Genomic DNA, 14994 nt, shown 5'->3' with positions numbered 1-14994 from the left:
AGTAGCAACTTAAACTAATATACTCTTTCATTACAAGAGGGATCCCAAACACTTCACAATAATCTCCAAAGAAGTCCACAATATCATACTCGTTTGTATCACACAATGAGTTAATAATAATTGCTTGAATTTGCATTGCTATTTTTTATCCAAAGGTTTGTTAAAGGGGATGTATGTGCTAAGGGAGTTTTACTGCCAAAACATGTTTTCCCAGACTTTTCAAACTATTTCACTAGTTCATCTGAGGCTCATTGAATCCTCCCATAGGGGACAGTGTACCTTTATTCCAAATGACAATCTCATTGTCTACTGATGCTTAAATTACTCCAGAGTAGGCCCCAGACATAGTGAAGTTTCACAAAGATTTATAGGCTCTACACGAAAAAGTTTTTGGTCTTCACTTTTCACTTCATTTTAAGTAAAATCAGCAAACGTCATGTTTTTTTAAAGTTGATTGGATACTTACTTCTATTTAAATGCTGCATTTATTAAACTTTTATTGCAGACATTGTATGTAACATAATATGTTTATTGGATCTAATAATTATGAAATGGGATCAAATAAAAGATTTATTCATATAATTATAAAGCAAGATTATAAATGCTTTACTAACAAGACAAAGGCTAAAACTGAACTTAGAAACAAAAGAAAGTACACAATGCAGACAATATTTTTAAACAGATGTTTGCCATGTCCTACATGTGATTGTCATGCTAGAAAAGAGAATATATTATACAAATCTGGCTGCCAGTATTACATCAACAGCTGCCTTCCTACATCAGATGGGAAGAGCAGATGAGCAGATAATAGTGAGTGTACACTACTGAAACACCCCTGAACAGTATGTATAAATTATAATAATAATAATAATTACTATTATTATGATGATGAAGAAACCAGATAATTGAAAAAAAAAACCAAAGACTACTGGGAGAGTATCAATTTATGCAACAGGGTATTTTACTGCAGAAATCTGATTGAACCCAAACCCAAACCCTAACCCTAACCCTAATTACCTTAATTCAACATTATGTACACCACACTGAGCATCTGAGCAGATAGCGTTTTTAGTTCCAAGTCCTGAAAAGACTTCGAATCTGTAACGATCCTTAACCAATACTCCACACTGCAGCTATGGTTTGTTTAGCTTCTGTCATTATAGTACTGTACTTTACAACCTCAAGATTGAAATCTGGAGATGTGCCTACGGGTACCAAGGAGCTTATGAAGCAGGGAAGCATCTGCTGAAGCCAGATGTTCACCAGATGATCAACAGTTCGCAGAACTCTGCTGGCTCAGAGAGTGTTAGTGACAACCAGGCATCCCACAAAGGACTTGTGACATTTGTCAGTCATCATTTACAGTACCTTACCTAGTCTTCAGCAGTTTGAGTGTCTGACACCTTTAATGTAACAGAAAGTATAGTTTGTTTTCTCCAGTTTGAGAACAGCAAAGTTACGCACATTCGATTAGCACTTGAATTGTGTTTTGTCTGTTTTGCAGACAATACAAAAGCATATCTGACTTTTAGTTTTTTGTATACTGGAACTTTCTGTTGAGTTCCAGTGCTTTTAATGGTTTATGGAATTCAATAAATTCCCTAATAACTCTTTACAAAATTGAATCACGTTAGATTCAAAATACATCTGTTTATAATCCGTAATATTGTACTGTTTGATTTTTAATTCTGTACTTCAGATAAAAAACAACAAAACATTTCTTGTTTCCCATCCACTTATTTTGATGTTCCCTTAATGAATTTTAAGCCCTTCCCCAAGTCAGTTTTTCTTCAATTCAAATTTCTCTCTTTATAGCCTATTGCCAAAGACAGAGATTATTGTTTGTGTTATTTTTTCTAGGCATTAAACTAATTAACAGGCCTGTTCCTCCAAATATTTTACCAACATCAAGTTTTAAGAGTTTCCAATCGAGGTTATGGCAGGCCACAGACTATACTGGAAGAACAGGGTGCAAGGTGATATTGAGCGCACATGAGGGCTTTCTCCCTAGACAGGACACTACTTCCATCACATGGACACAGTTCAGACTTCAGTCAAACCTGGACAGCATGTCCCTGGAACAGTGACAGTAAACTGGAGCCCTCCAAGAAAATCCACATGAGCATGGGGAATACGTTCACTCAGACAGACACCAGGGCCCAGAATCAAACCTTGGAGCTGAGAAGCATCTGTCCAAACCATGCCAACATGCTGTTTATGTAGCTTTAAAAACAGAAGTATTGCAAAGACTTTATTTGTGACCATGATAATACCATTGCTGAAGTTGAATGCTTTTTTATTTTAATTCATCGTGCACAACAAACCATTGTTAGAGCTGCCAGTTTTAATGATTGATGTACAATTCCTATAACAGATTATTGTATTTTCAGCTTCTGCGAGAAAAATATGATATGAAGTTATCCAGGCCTTAACTGTGGTAAGCTCTGGGTTCTTGGGTTCAGAATGTTATAACCTGGTGCAGCTAAATTGTTTTCTTTTCCATCAGCGTGTGTAAGTTCCAGACTGTTAAACAATTGCCTTCAGTCCTCTGGATGAGTCAGTAAATTGATTCCTGAGACATTAGTAATAGAAGATGTTTGAAAAAAAAGGAAATTATATTTATAAGAATGAATCATGACTGCACAGAAAAATATAATTGTGATATTTTAGGAGTGAAAATAAGAGTGATTAAGTGGTGTTAAGTCCTGGACACTTTGATCAAGGCCAATAACCTATAGAAAGGAAGAGCTATACTCATTCTTAAATGAATGTGAACTTGGAACTAGTGTCCTTCCAAGAAAACCCCAGGGTGACAGACCATTACAGAAAATGAATAAACAGCCCTGGAGAAAACAGGCATTTCTTTGACTTCTGCTCTCCACTTTCAACTGCTTCCTCTGCCCAGAGCTGACCTGTTGTCAGTGATTCAACAGGAGAATTACTGTGTCTAATTATAGATTGAAGATATCTACAGTGGTAATATAATCCAATTGAATTAAAGAACTATGTTCTGATGACTTAGCAAGGTGTGCAAATTGCAAATCACTGAAATCTTAGTTAAAGTTTGAGTAGGTTCTGATATTATCAGATTGCCAGTAAAGTCAGAATGAAAAAATGCAGTGTGTTTTTTTTTTAATAATATACTGCAGGCAATATAATCTCAGAGGAGAGGAAGTACTTTTAGCCTCAGAGGTCTATTTAGAAGCATGCTCACATTTTATGCTCTGTTTTTCTCTTTGTCACTATTCATTTCGTGATGCTGTATCAGCTGCAGGTGATATGACTTTTGACTTCAAAGTGTTTAACGATGGAGCAAATTGCCAACAACTGCACTACCTGACCTTTCCATGTCAATAAGAAGGTGACTGAGGAGTTCAGTGGAAGGCCACTGGGTTGAACACACATTCTTTACGGAAGGAGAAAAAGCTTCATAGGTTTGTAACGCATTCATTTTGCCTTATGTGAACTTCAAAACTGAATCTCTCCTTACATAATCACACTTTATTTCTGAACATTTGTATACAGAGATTGTTCCTGGCAGTTAATTTCAGGTGTAACTTTGATGCCTTGCTCTGCCTGCTAGACGGACATGCTTAAACTCCTATATTGTTAGCTGCTGAAAAGCACTTACACTTGCTACTGAAGTGTAGCTGAAAATGAAATATTATGAAGTTCATAGTTTTCTTGCAACGTTTTGGTGTGCTCAGCCACAGAACAAAAGGTCACTCAGAACATTTCACCCCACAGTCCCAAAAGGACACAGCCTCCAAAACAGTAGGCTTCAGCGAAGTGAGGCAAAGGTCACAGTCACCCAGGAGGGGAAAGGAGAACTGGGGAAAAAGCTGGAGGAAAGGCTAGTCAGCACTGTCAAAGTGTTCTGCAAATTTCACTCCAGGTTTTATATAAGCACAATCCACTTGATAGTGATTAAAGATTGTAATGATGCCGCATGGTGAAAAATAGCTGCATCTGACTGAGAGCTCACAAGACAACAGCGAGGTAAGGAACACCACAACAAAAGAGAAAAAAAAGGAATCCAAAAAGAAAAGAAAGACACAAAAATAACCAAACCCTCGGGGCTGCAAAACAGTGGTGGCAAAGAACAAAGAAAGCACTGAATATAATTAAGTTAGTGCAAAAACATAGAGGAAAAAAAACAACTGGCGTAGGAAACTCACAGTAGCTCAGCTAATGAAAGAGCCATGAGTGAAGGGCATAGGAGGAATTTAAAGAAAAATTGAACTAATAATTAAATAATTAAATTGGCTGCCCGCTGTAAAAGTCTTCCCAAGCGTGTTCTAATGTGTGTTCCGAGTGTTGTGCTGTCCCGCGTGTGTATGCAGGACCAATCATCTGCGCTTGATCAGGCATCACAGAGCCCCCCTCCCAACAGATGATCTCCGGGTGACAGACTGGACTTCATAGGATGATGAACATGAAAGGCATGAATCATGCTGAGGGGGCAGAGATCTTGGGTTGGAATCTGTGTTCTCTCCTCAGCTCCACGTTCACTCCAGTGGACCAGATACTGAAGGCTATTCTGGACCCTTCATGAATCTAGGAAGCGTTGGGGTCTCAATTCCTCAGAATACTTGAGGAGTTGCTGGAGATCCACACAGGTTTGAGGAGGGAAATATGGAATGTGGGAGATGGGTGGCCCAGTCATTTCGGAAGGAGGAGACTTGACACCACAGGTAAGTTTCCAGGTCTTAATTCACTCTTTCAGTGTTCAAACTGTTCATTCTGAACAGTTTATTACAGAAAGCTTAGCAGAACCTGGAAATAAATTGGGGAATCAGGAAACCTGTGGAGTCTAAATACCTCTTGGGTAAAAATGTCTACCATTTGAGGAGCCGAGGGGAGTCTGGGAAGCACAACGAATGGGCTATCTTAGAAAAGGGATCAACAATGGTTAAAATGACAGAATTTCCCCGTGATTGGCATAGGCTGATAATGAAGTCGATGGCTATAGCCTGCCATGGTCTCTCTGGAATCGGAAGAGGTTGGAAGAGACCTGCCGGAGCCTGAAAAGAAAACTTTGCATGCCTGCATTGCAAACAGGTGGCAACAAAGTTCTCCATGTCCTTTCTGAGAGGAGGCCACCAAAAGAACCTCTGAAGGAGTTCTGCGGTCCGAAGGATTTCAGGGTGTCCAGTCATGTGAGACGAATGGGTCCATTTAAGAACCTCGGGTCACGCTGAGGTGGGAGCATCCAGCAGAATAGCACCAATGATACAGTCTGGAGGATTAATGGTAGCAGGTAGGTTAGGTTCCTTGTGAGGCTCCAAAATTCTTGTCAGAGAATTCAGTCTTCCCATTCATACTGCCAGGCCGATAAGAATTGTTAAACTAAAATCTGAAAAAGAAGAGAGACCAACGTGCCTGACAAGGGTTTTTGGCTGTTCTCTGATATTGAAGGTGTTTGTGAAAATCCCATGAAGGGGTGTGAGGCTCCTTCCAGGATATGTCTCCACTCTTCAAAAGCCATCGTCACTGACAGTAGTTCCCTTTCCCCCACATCGTAAGAAGGTTTATGGGAGAAGAAGGCACACAGATACAGTTTAGGAGGATTACCGAACCCTTGGGACAAAACCGCTCCTAGTCCCACCTTGAATGCATCAACCTCAAATTCAAAAATCAAGGATCGATCTAAAAGCTGTAGAATGGGTGCTGAAACGAACCTCTTAATCCAATTCAGAGTCACAGTTGGAGCCGGAGCCTATCCGAGCAAGCAACGGGAGCAAGGTGGGATACCCCCTGGAAGGGTTGTCAGTCTATCACAGGGCAAACACAGATAAAGACATACTCACACCACGGCAAGTTATTCCATAAGCCAAATAATCTACTTGTATATCTTGGACTGTGGGGAAAAAAAAACTAAAAACCCAACAAACTTATTGAAAACATGTACTATAAACTCTGCTGCAAGGGAGCAATGCTAATCACTGTGCCACCATGGTGTTCTAATTGCTCAAATCGATGACTTATTTAATCTTTTGACTTGCTATGTGCTTGTCTACTCATGCATGAAAAGTACCACCATTTAAAATGTTGAATGGTCTATCTGTAGATGTTATGTACAGTACAGTCCTTCAAATCAAGGATTTATTTTATGCTGAGCATCAGAGTAAGCTGACATTAAAATTACTTTGATATTGTCTTATTTACAGCCTTTATTTTTTGCACTAGAAAATAAACAGAAAACACCAGTATATCAATGAATTATCATAAACAAATGTGTGCTTTATGAAATTGACTACAACATATACATATTTATTACATTGGGTTAGACACACAATTTGACATACTGTATACTAAATGAAAGAAATAATGAAAAACAATATACTGTACGTACAAAAATACAAGTAGCTACAGCATGTTATCTTCTACAAAAAAAATAAGATTATTGATATACATTTCTTGAGATATTCATTTTAAATTCAGTGAGATTTTAAAGACTGTTGTCACTTTTTATATCTTGGTTTACTACTCCAGCTAATGCTAAACTAGAGATCACAATGTTGAGAGTCTGGAATATTGCCGGGTTAGGGTTAGAAAAACTATGAAAGTTCATCAGAAAAGGTCATCAAGAGTTTCAGTTGCATTCCTCTTGGAAGTAATGATAGTGTGATTTAAGTTTAAAGCTTATGTGATAACTTTTACATTTATGTGATACAGGCTTCTGCTTTTGGCAAAACAAACTTTATCACCTAATGCAGCCTACACCACCATATCAAGGAAAAACTAAAATAACACTTACACTACATTATTATTCCCATTCAGATTGAACACAAAAAACGAGGGATTATAAAGTAACTAGTGAAAGGTAATTATAATTTCTCAATTTCACAATCACGTGGAACACTTTTCAGAACAAACAAAATATTTTTCAAGACTCAGATAATTCAAGTCAGTTTCAACTATGATTTAAAACATTTACTGGAATCACCAGTTAAAAAAGATGCCCAAATACAGTACATCTCCTTAATGTTTTTATCAGCATCATAAATTAGCCTGGGTTAACAGAAGTACATACTGTATATATGCAGTTGGAACTGCAGGATCAACAACATAACTCAAATAACTAATAATAAATAATACAGTGAAACCATAATTACTAGTAAATACACATGAAAAGATAAAGTTTAAAGAGGGAAGAAAAATGTAGAGAAAGAGAAATGTTGATGGTCTCAGAGACTCTAATGGATTTGGGCAGTGACTTCCACAAATTGCATCCAAACAGACTCTCTCACCCTGTATGGAGCCTGATCTTTGGCAGAGTAAGAAGGCCTGAATCAGCACATCTCAGATTAAAAGCTGGACACTGCTCATGCAATAAGTGCTTAAGATAACCTGGAGCTAGACTGTTCAGTGCTTTACACATGAGCAGGAGACCCTTAACTTCTGCTTCAAATTTCATGGGGAGTCAGTAGAACATGCAGAGCAAGGAGGTACAGTGTACAGTATGTACAGTAAGACTAAATATCTTACATAAAATCTTGTCCAAGTTTAACTTAAAAAGTTGCAATGGCATCTTAATAATAAAAAAGACAGGTTTCTTTTAGCTAAAGTTTGCTTTCTGTTAGATTTCTGTTGCTTGTTACACAAATAATTGAAGAACTTTGGCACAGATACTAACAGGTCACAAATGACACTGATTACAATATTCATGCCGTTTGACAATAAAGTAACAGTTATTCCCTACACATCAAAACTTTGCCTTAGAACATTTTTCTTCTTCTTCTAATTATTCAGAAAAAGGATCTTTTTTCACTAAACACAAAATTATTTAGATCATTCTTTACATTATTAACCACATTTTGGCTTGCGTCTGACTGTTTTAGTGTAAAAGGAATCTAATTAGATTTCTGTGTTTCAGCATGTCGGCCAGGTTGTGCACTAACTGACAGATGGGCTCCCTGTTGTAAACTTCTCTGTCTCTGCATCACCATAAGTCTTGCAGCTTGCTCAGCAGATGCACCATGCAAAAAGAATATAGATTACTGACATTAACAAAGGAGGCATTCATTAAGTTTTATCTACTTTCACAAGATGTAGAGGTACTGTACTCTCTCTTCTGCACCCTCTTTACCCCAAATTCATGTACAAGTATACACTCATCTTGAGCACCCATGATAGTACAGTCAGTCCTCCAGATAGAGGCATACTGTCTAGCTGAGTTTCACAGTTGAGTCTATATAGAATTAACATCTACAAATCTCCTGTCAAAAGGACTGCCAGACAGGCTGGCAGTATCTATATTAATGCATCCCATCTCTTCCTATACAACTCTATAAAGAAAACAAAGGTGATTTATTTACAGCATATAAGTAAAGATTACAGAGATGTTAAATGAACAATTCCACTTTTACCACATATTTCTCTAGGCACTATTTATATGATGGCTGTACAATGATGTCCAGAAGCAAAGCAGATTAGACGAATAGAGTACTTCAGTTTCTTTTTAAAGTGACTATAATTATCTCATCCCCAGCACTAGATAACGATGACAACTTGAAATTATCTTAGTGGGTTACGAATGCATTGAATTAACATGGTCTTACCTCCATTATTATTCTAAATTTAATAGTCCAGTACAGATGACTCAATTTCTATCAATAATACACGACTCAGGTCCTCAGGGTGGCTTATTTTAATTTCATCAGTGCCTCAATTAATTCAAACTAAGTATATTTAACTAATTAATCTCCCAGTTTTAACCAATCTTCTGGTATCTAGGGCTGTTGACTGATTCCAGAAGTCTAAACTACTGCTGTATTTCTAATGAGTTAAAAAGGTAATAAAATACAAGTCCTTGCAGCAGCAGAATCTAGACAGGTGGAGTAAATACGGCATAAATCTGTATGAATACTTTATGAGGTTTAAGTGAATATAATGTGTTGAAATACTACAGAGGCCTTTGATGATGACTATAACAATGAGTATTTCAATGTGTGCATTTATGAATTCATGATTTATGAATGTTTATGATCCAATTCTTACTACACTGATGGAAATATTAAGAAATATTAATATATTTAATATCATAAACTGAATAATATTGCACTGATGTTTTAAGAAAATAAACTTTATACAAGTTGTTAGAATGCTATTCTTGTAATAGAATTATATACTACCTTAGAAGAATGATTTAAAAAATGTGTACGTTTCCCAAAAACAAAGTTGGTCCAAGCTGCTATAATGTCACCTTTTGTGGGTATTTCAACACTTTTATGAGCATTAAAGTGACACCTGACACCTGACACCAGCATTGACACCTGAAGAAGGCTTCACAGCCGAAATGTTGTTTTCTCTCTTCTCTTTTCAGCATGGAATAAACCTATTACTAGTTCCTTTGCAGATTACGCATGCTGACGCAGCTACCCACCTGAATTACTTTTATGAGCATAATTCCATTCTCCTAAATATAACAGAATCAAAAAGGAATTGTTGCATTTAGGACAGAGCAACATACAATCTTAGAATGCTACATGACATTTGTAATGATAAAGCCTTATTTGTAATGTTAGCTGAGGTATCCGTCTCTTTACCTTTCTAATAAAACATACATACTGTAGCTAAATTGCCAGAGTATGACTTATTCTCTGTTGTCAGTTAAACCAATGAGAAGTATTAAGGTTATTATAAAGCCAGATACGCTTATAACAGTAAGCTCTCTGGTCCCGGTAACAGTATGATTTCTGTGTTTTTATATATTTTTAGAATTTATGAAGCATTGTATGAAACAATAGGCTAATTATTTTTTGCTGTAGTGGAATAAAGGGGATTATATAATTCCAAGAATCACATAAGCATTCTAATATACAATTACACTAAGTGAACTTGTCTTAACAAGAAAAAAAAGAAAATCCCAGGATATATCGTGTTTGAAAGTTCCACAAAACACAAATATTTCTACTATCTCTACTGAAATCATTCTGAGTGTACGAAAGCATCAGATCAGTCTGTTTGGACAGAGAAAACATTGGCTGAGAGATAAAAGGAGACAAAAGAATCATCTGTGAAACAATATCACAAAGAAAACATGGTACAGTGCTACTGATTTTTATTTGCGTTATAGTAGGCTGTCAAGCAAAATAAAGACAAACACAGTTTAAATAAATAAACTGGGGTCTCCAGAAAGGAGCCTTGTGGAACACCTCAAAAAGATCAGTCAATATTAAGATGCTTCTCTGATATACAGTTGATTGATTTCTGCTTCCTAAGATCCATTAACTTATAGTAACTTATAGTACCAAGGCACCACTATGGACGCATCACAATAGAGTTGTATTATTATCTGTTTGAAATAAACACTCAAGAAGTTCTTTCCACATTCTGAACAGTGATTTTATATATACTCAATTCATAACTTTTTACATCCTATAGTAATACACAAATGTACATTCACAAAGACTGTGATAGGAATATTGTTGGCTTAACGAGTACATAGCTCTTTATTACTTTAAAAAAATAATAATATACATTTATCAATCGACATATACGTTTTTTATATGAAAAAGAGAACTACTAAGTAAAGATTACTTTACCTTAAGCCATACAGCACTGTTCCATCTGGATGCAGACGTATCATTCGGTTTTTAACTGTAACACCATGAACAAATGACTTTTTGTCATTTAGGAAATAGGTGTCAGGGACCCAGAGCTGATCTGCTACCCTGTTGTCCAGTGTGAGATTTAGAGGAATCTCAGAATACGACAGCCGTTTATCTCTCCACGCTTGCTGGAAATACATTGTCAATGTATAGTCCTGGAAAAAAAAAAGATAAAAATAAAAAGCAAGTTAATAAATGTTTTGGATTTTCAACAGTACAAAATACTATTCATACTCACGTTCCCCAGGATTTTGTAGAGCTTTTCAAACCTGCTTTGGTTTTAAATGATCCAACTTCAAAGCCATGAGATCACTTCAGGTAAAGAGTTGCTGAGTCCTTGAAAGCATGTATTGTGTAACTAATCATTTGGGATGTTACCATCTCTATATACAGTATAATAACTTATTGTGTTTTAGACAACTCAGCACTGAATCTGAGTGCATAAAAGGCCAGGAATCGCATTATATACTTATTTAAAACCAGGTTATAAATAGCCTTCAAGGACTCTAAAGTGAGCGACTGCACAAGAGCAAAGAGACCACTAAAAACAGATGCGCTATGAATATTAATAACCCCATTCACACTGGAACTATATTTGAGTATGAATGGTTTGTTTTATTTGAAAAATATTTTTTTGCAGCTAAAAACCTTGGTTACATATGGCTTTAGATATGACACATAAAAATGTCTTTCTTTACACTGACTTTAAGATAAACTGTATGTATATCAAAGTGTTATCGGACTGCATGATTGTGTATCAGGTATGTATGACATTTATTTTTCTATACAACAAATGATTCAGAAATGTAAATGTGTCCTATTTTCATCTCTTATGGCAAAAAAAGAAATCTGTTATTTTATATGTACTTCACATAACCATGAAGTGAACCATGCATGAATTACTTTGTCAGATGTTCTGATTGCATGGTTGCATGATATAATGATAGAGTACAGCTTTACATCTTTTTTTTAAGTAAAAAGGGCAACTGTCTCAGTAGTTATAGGAAAGAACTGGAACAAATAAACTTACTGAAGAGAGTACAATTGAACAACACAGCTGTTATAATAATGTAACATGCTACATATCAGTCTGATCTATTTTCCTGAAACCTCTACCTTTTATTTTTGAGGCAAGTCAGAAATAAATTACTCAATTAGTAAAGCATGTAGAAGCAGCACCCCATGAGTCAGTGGCATGAATATACCCCTAATGTAACTACTAGCCACTGTTTATGTACCTGAATAAAGATGCGCTGTCACACAAAATCTTAACATATCTTAATTATTTACAAGCAAATATTACCAATGAAGTGCTTGTTGAAAGTAATGGTTGATGCACAAATTGTAGTTCTGGGCCCTGTGCTAGAAATCATTTTTCTATGTGGTGGTACATACAGTACAGTTAAGGAATTACATCTTGCATTTAAAGTGTGTGCTGCAACAATGAAATGTATTATGCTGCAACATATTATGATGTATATTTCAAAATTTAATTCCGTAAACAATACACAAAGCTTTCTTAATGGGAGCATCCGCTTAGTAATCCAAAATCCATTTATAAAAAAATACTAGTAAAACAAAAATGCATTTGAGGAAAAGCCTTGATGTAAAATATTTAGGAGGCAAAGCATTAAGGATACAAACTAAGCATTTTATCAAACCCAAATGACCACACAAAGAAAAAAAGCTTAAAGTATAAACACTAAGCCATGAAAAATCAAATTTGACAGATTACTGGTAGTCACACACATGACTTTTCAGTACATTTATCATTTCTGCTGTTATGAGTATCAGAACATCAAAACAAAAAAAAACAGATTAACTATAGGGATTAAACCATTTCAGTGTCTAAATACAGTGTACGTGTTCGATTTTTGATGTGTTTACAGATATAGACTTTAGAGTAGACTATATTAATATCTGCCAGCTTCTTCAACTCCTGGGAAATCTTTGATTGAAGTTGGTTCACATCATCCTTAATATGTACAGTACATAGAGCTTAAAATTTTCAGTGTTCATTTTTTCTCACAACACATATAAATATGTCAGCAGCACTGTTCCTCATATCAAATAACTATTTCCATGACAACCACTGCAGCAAAACCATGCTGGTATCCTGTTTAAAAGCTGAATCTAATTGATCATTCAATGAATGAATTAAATCATTTCATAGCACTTAATTAATATGGCATTTTAACTTTTGAGCAAATGTTTAAATTTTTATATCAAGGAAATGAAGTTGATTAGATTACACTATTCATTATTGTTAGATTCATAACAATACGCCATCAAACAAATTAGTATGTTTGCTTTTTTTCCATAATGGGATCATTAAAAACAGGTGGTAAATTTCAAACTAAATACAGTGTTAGCAGCATTAATTGTAGTTATGCCTGTTTTTAATTGACTACAGTACTATTTTGTAGATTACAATATTACAATATTGTAAAATATTACAATATTTTCTTAATATACAGTATGACTATTTAAAATGTTTCTTTAATTTCTGTTTTGCTTGTTTATTTGGAATATCAAATCATGTCTGAATTTCTTTTTATACTTTAGTGACATTGACAAAAGATTAATAATTGCAGCAACACCAAGCAAAAAAAAACAAAACAGATCACAGCAAACATCAGACGTTTCACCTTATGCACCAGGTGAAACCCTGATATGTACAGTATACCCCCAAGTCAGAACTGTATGTTTGAGAGGAAAAATATTGCAACTACATACTGTTTTCTACCAATTTCCAGCAGAAAATGTGATAATGAGGAAGTACAGTATGTCATAAAGGTGTCAAGTATAATGCCAATACTTCTTGTGTTTGCAATACAATTTGTAATAAGGCAAAAAAATATGATCGTAAGTCAAAATAATATATTGTTCACATTTTTAATTGGGTGAAATCTTGCTTTGTAAGTAAATGACAAACACAGTTCTTAACCTGAAGGTGCTGTCAATAAAATAATTTTAAAGTGTTAAATATCTGACTTCTGTCCATAACCATGTAATTGATCATCAGAAGGAATGACTTACTATTAAGTTATTTTCACTGTATTGATGTTTACTTCATTTATTACTGGTTATATGGACATTATACATTAATTATTATCCCTATTTTGAAATATTAGCAATATCTTTCTGCTTCCTCACAGGTTAGTTTCTGCTTGACTGAATTGAGGAGGTCCTCACTGTTAACAGTTAATGAGTGGGCACAAAAGCCAGTTGCACTCCATTAACCACTACAAGTAATGAATGGCAGGGGAACACCAGGCACAGAAGATGAAGGCATGTCTCTTCATTTGAAGAGCTACAGGAAGAGGGATGTAAATTCTATTTTAAACAGGTCATCTGCACCTATACGAGGATGGGTGCTCTTTTAAACTTGTTGTATTAGCCCTAAAACTTTCCAACTGGGAGATGAGCACAAACATACGGTAGTACAATCCATATAAAACATCATTATTCAACAACACATCTATGGCAATGAATGGGTTTCTTATGAAGACAGTCATTTTCAGAGGACAGAGCTTCCAGTATTATAGCATAATAGCAGTTAAACTCTATCCTCTTATTGTAATGAGATAAAAGTGCTACTCCAAGGTGTGCAGTCATTTCGTTTTTGTTCCTGCAGTTTCTCAGCTAGCTGCATAGAGTACATGTTTTCATTTTACTCAAAAATTTCTCAAATCCTTGCAGACCTTTTAATGATAATGGGATTTTCCCTTGTTTGCCTTCAGTTCAAGCCTTGCTTGAGATCAGGGCTTATGTCCAATAATCCAATGTTACATTAACACAAATGTTGAAAAGTATAATTCTTCACTTCTCTTTTTTACTTATTCAATATACAGTTACACTGAATTTTAAATAAGGCATTTCAACTAATGACAGAAAGAGAATATATAAGATACAAAATTAATTTACACCTTAAACAGGTGCAATTTTCTTTTTAAAACTTTGTTAACTCAGTCCAATCAGAGCACATTTAAACAGCCATAATTAGCTGAAATGACACCCTTTAACTCCTTTTAATAACACTGTCTGAACAGCAGAATAATTTGGTGAAAACTGTTCGGAAGTATTTCAGGAATATCTCCAAGAAGTGCTAATTGTCATTCACACCATTTTACTTTGATGCTAATGAGTGACTATTTATAGAAGATCTGTTAGAAGCTTTTTGACACAATTGATATGAAATCTATGAAAATCTATGATAAGAAAAACTATGAAAGTGCAGTCAATAGCATTGCATTAATATTTTTCATATCCTTGTAGAAGAATAATGCTGAATGTCACACAGTTATCATAAAATAGAGATTTAATTTTGTATTCATAACTTTTACCAGCATGATCAATACACATCATCATAAAAGCC

The 14994-nt window shown here is 35.3% G+C and overlaps 1 protein-coding gene across 4 annotated transcripts in view; it reads right to left on the bottom strand.

The window, feature by feature from the left end:
* LOC148650339 (gamma-aminobutyric acid receptor subunit beta-2) overlaps window positions 1-14994 on the bottom strand; it is a 90440-nt gene that overhangs the window by 42040 nt on the left and 33406 nt on the right. For all 4 annotated transcript variants that reach the window (XM_088604043.1, XM_088604044.1, XM_088604045.1 and 1 more), the window contains one exon: window positions 10551-10771. In XM_088604043.1, the coding sequence (XP_088460169.1) occupies window positions 10551-10771 (221 nt within the window). The remainder of the gene's footprint in view (window positions 1-10550; window positions 10772-14994) is intronic.

This window comes from Lepisosteus platostomus, chromosome 13 (genome assembly GCF_059453375.1).
Source record: "Lepisosteus platostomus isolate fLepPlt1 chromosome 13, fLepPlt1.hap1, whole genome shotgun sequence".
Lineage (NCBI taxonomy): Eukaryota > Metazoa > Chordata > Actinopteri > Semionotiformes > Lepisosteidae > Lepisosteus > Lepisosteus platostomus.
Note: the sequence above shows the minus strand (reverse complement) of the source record. Positions and strands in the feature narration are given on the sequence as shown.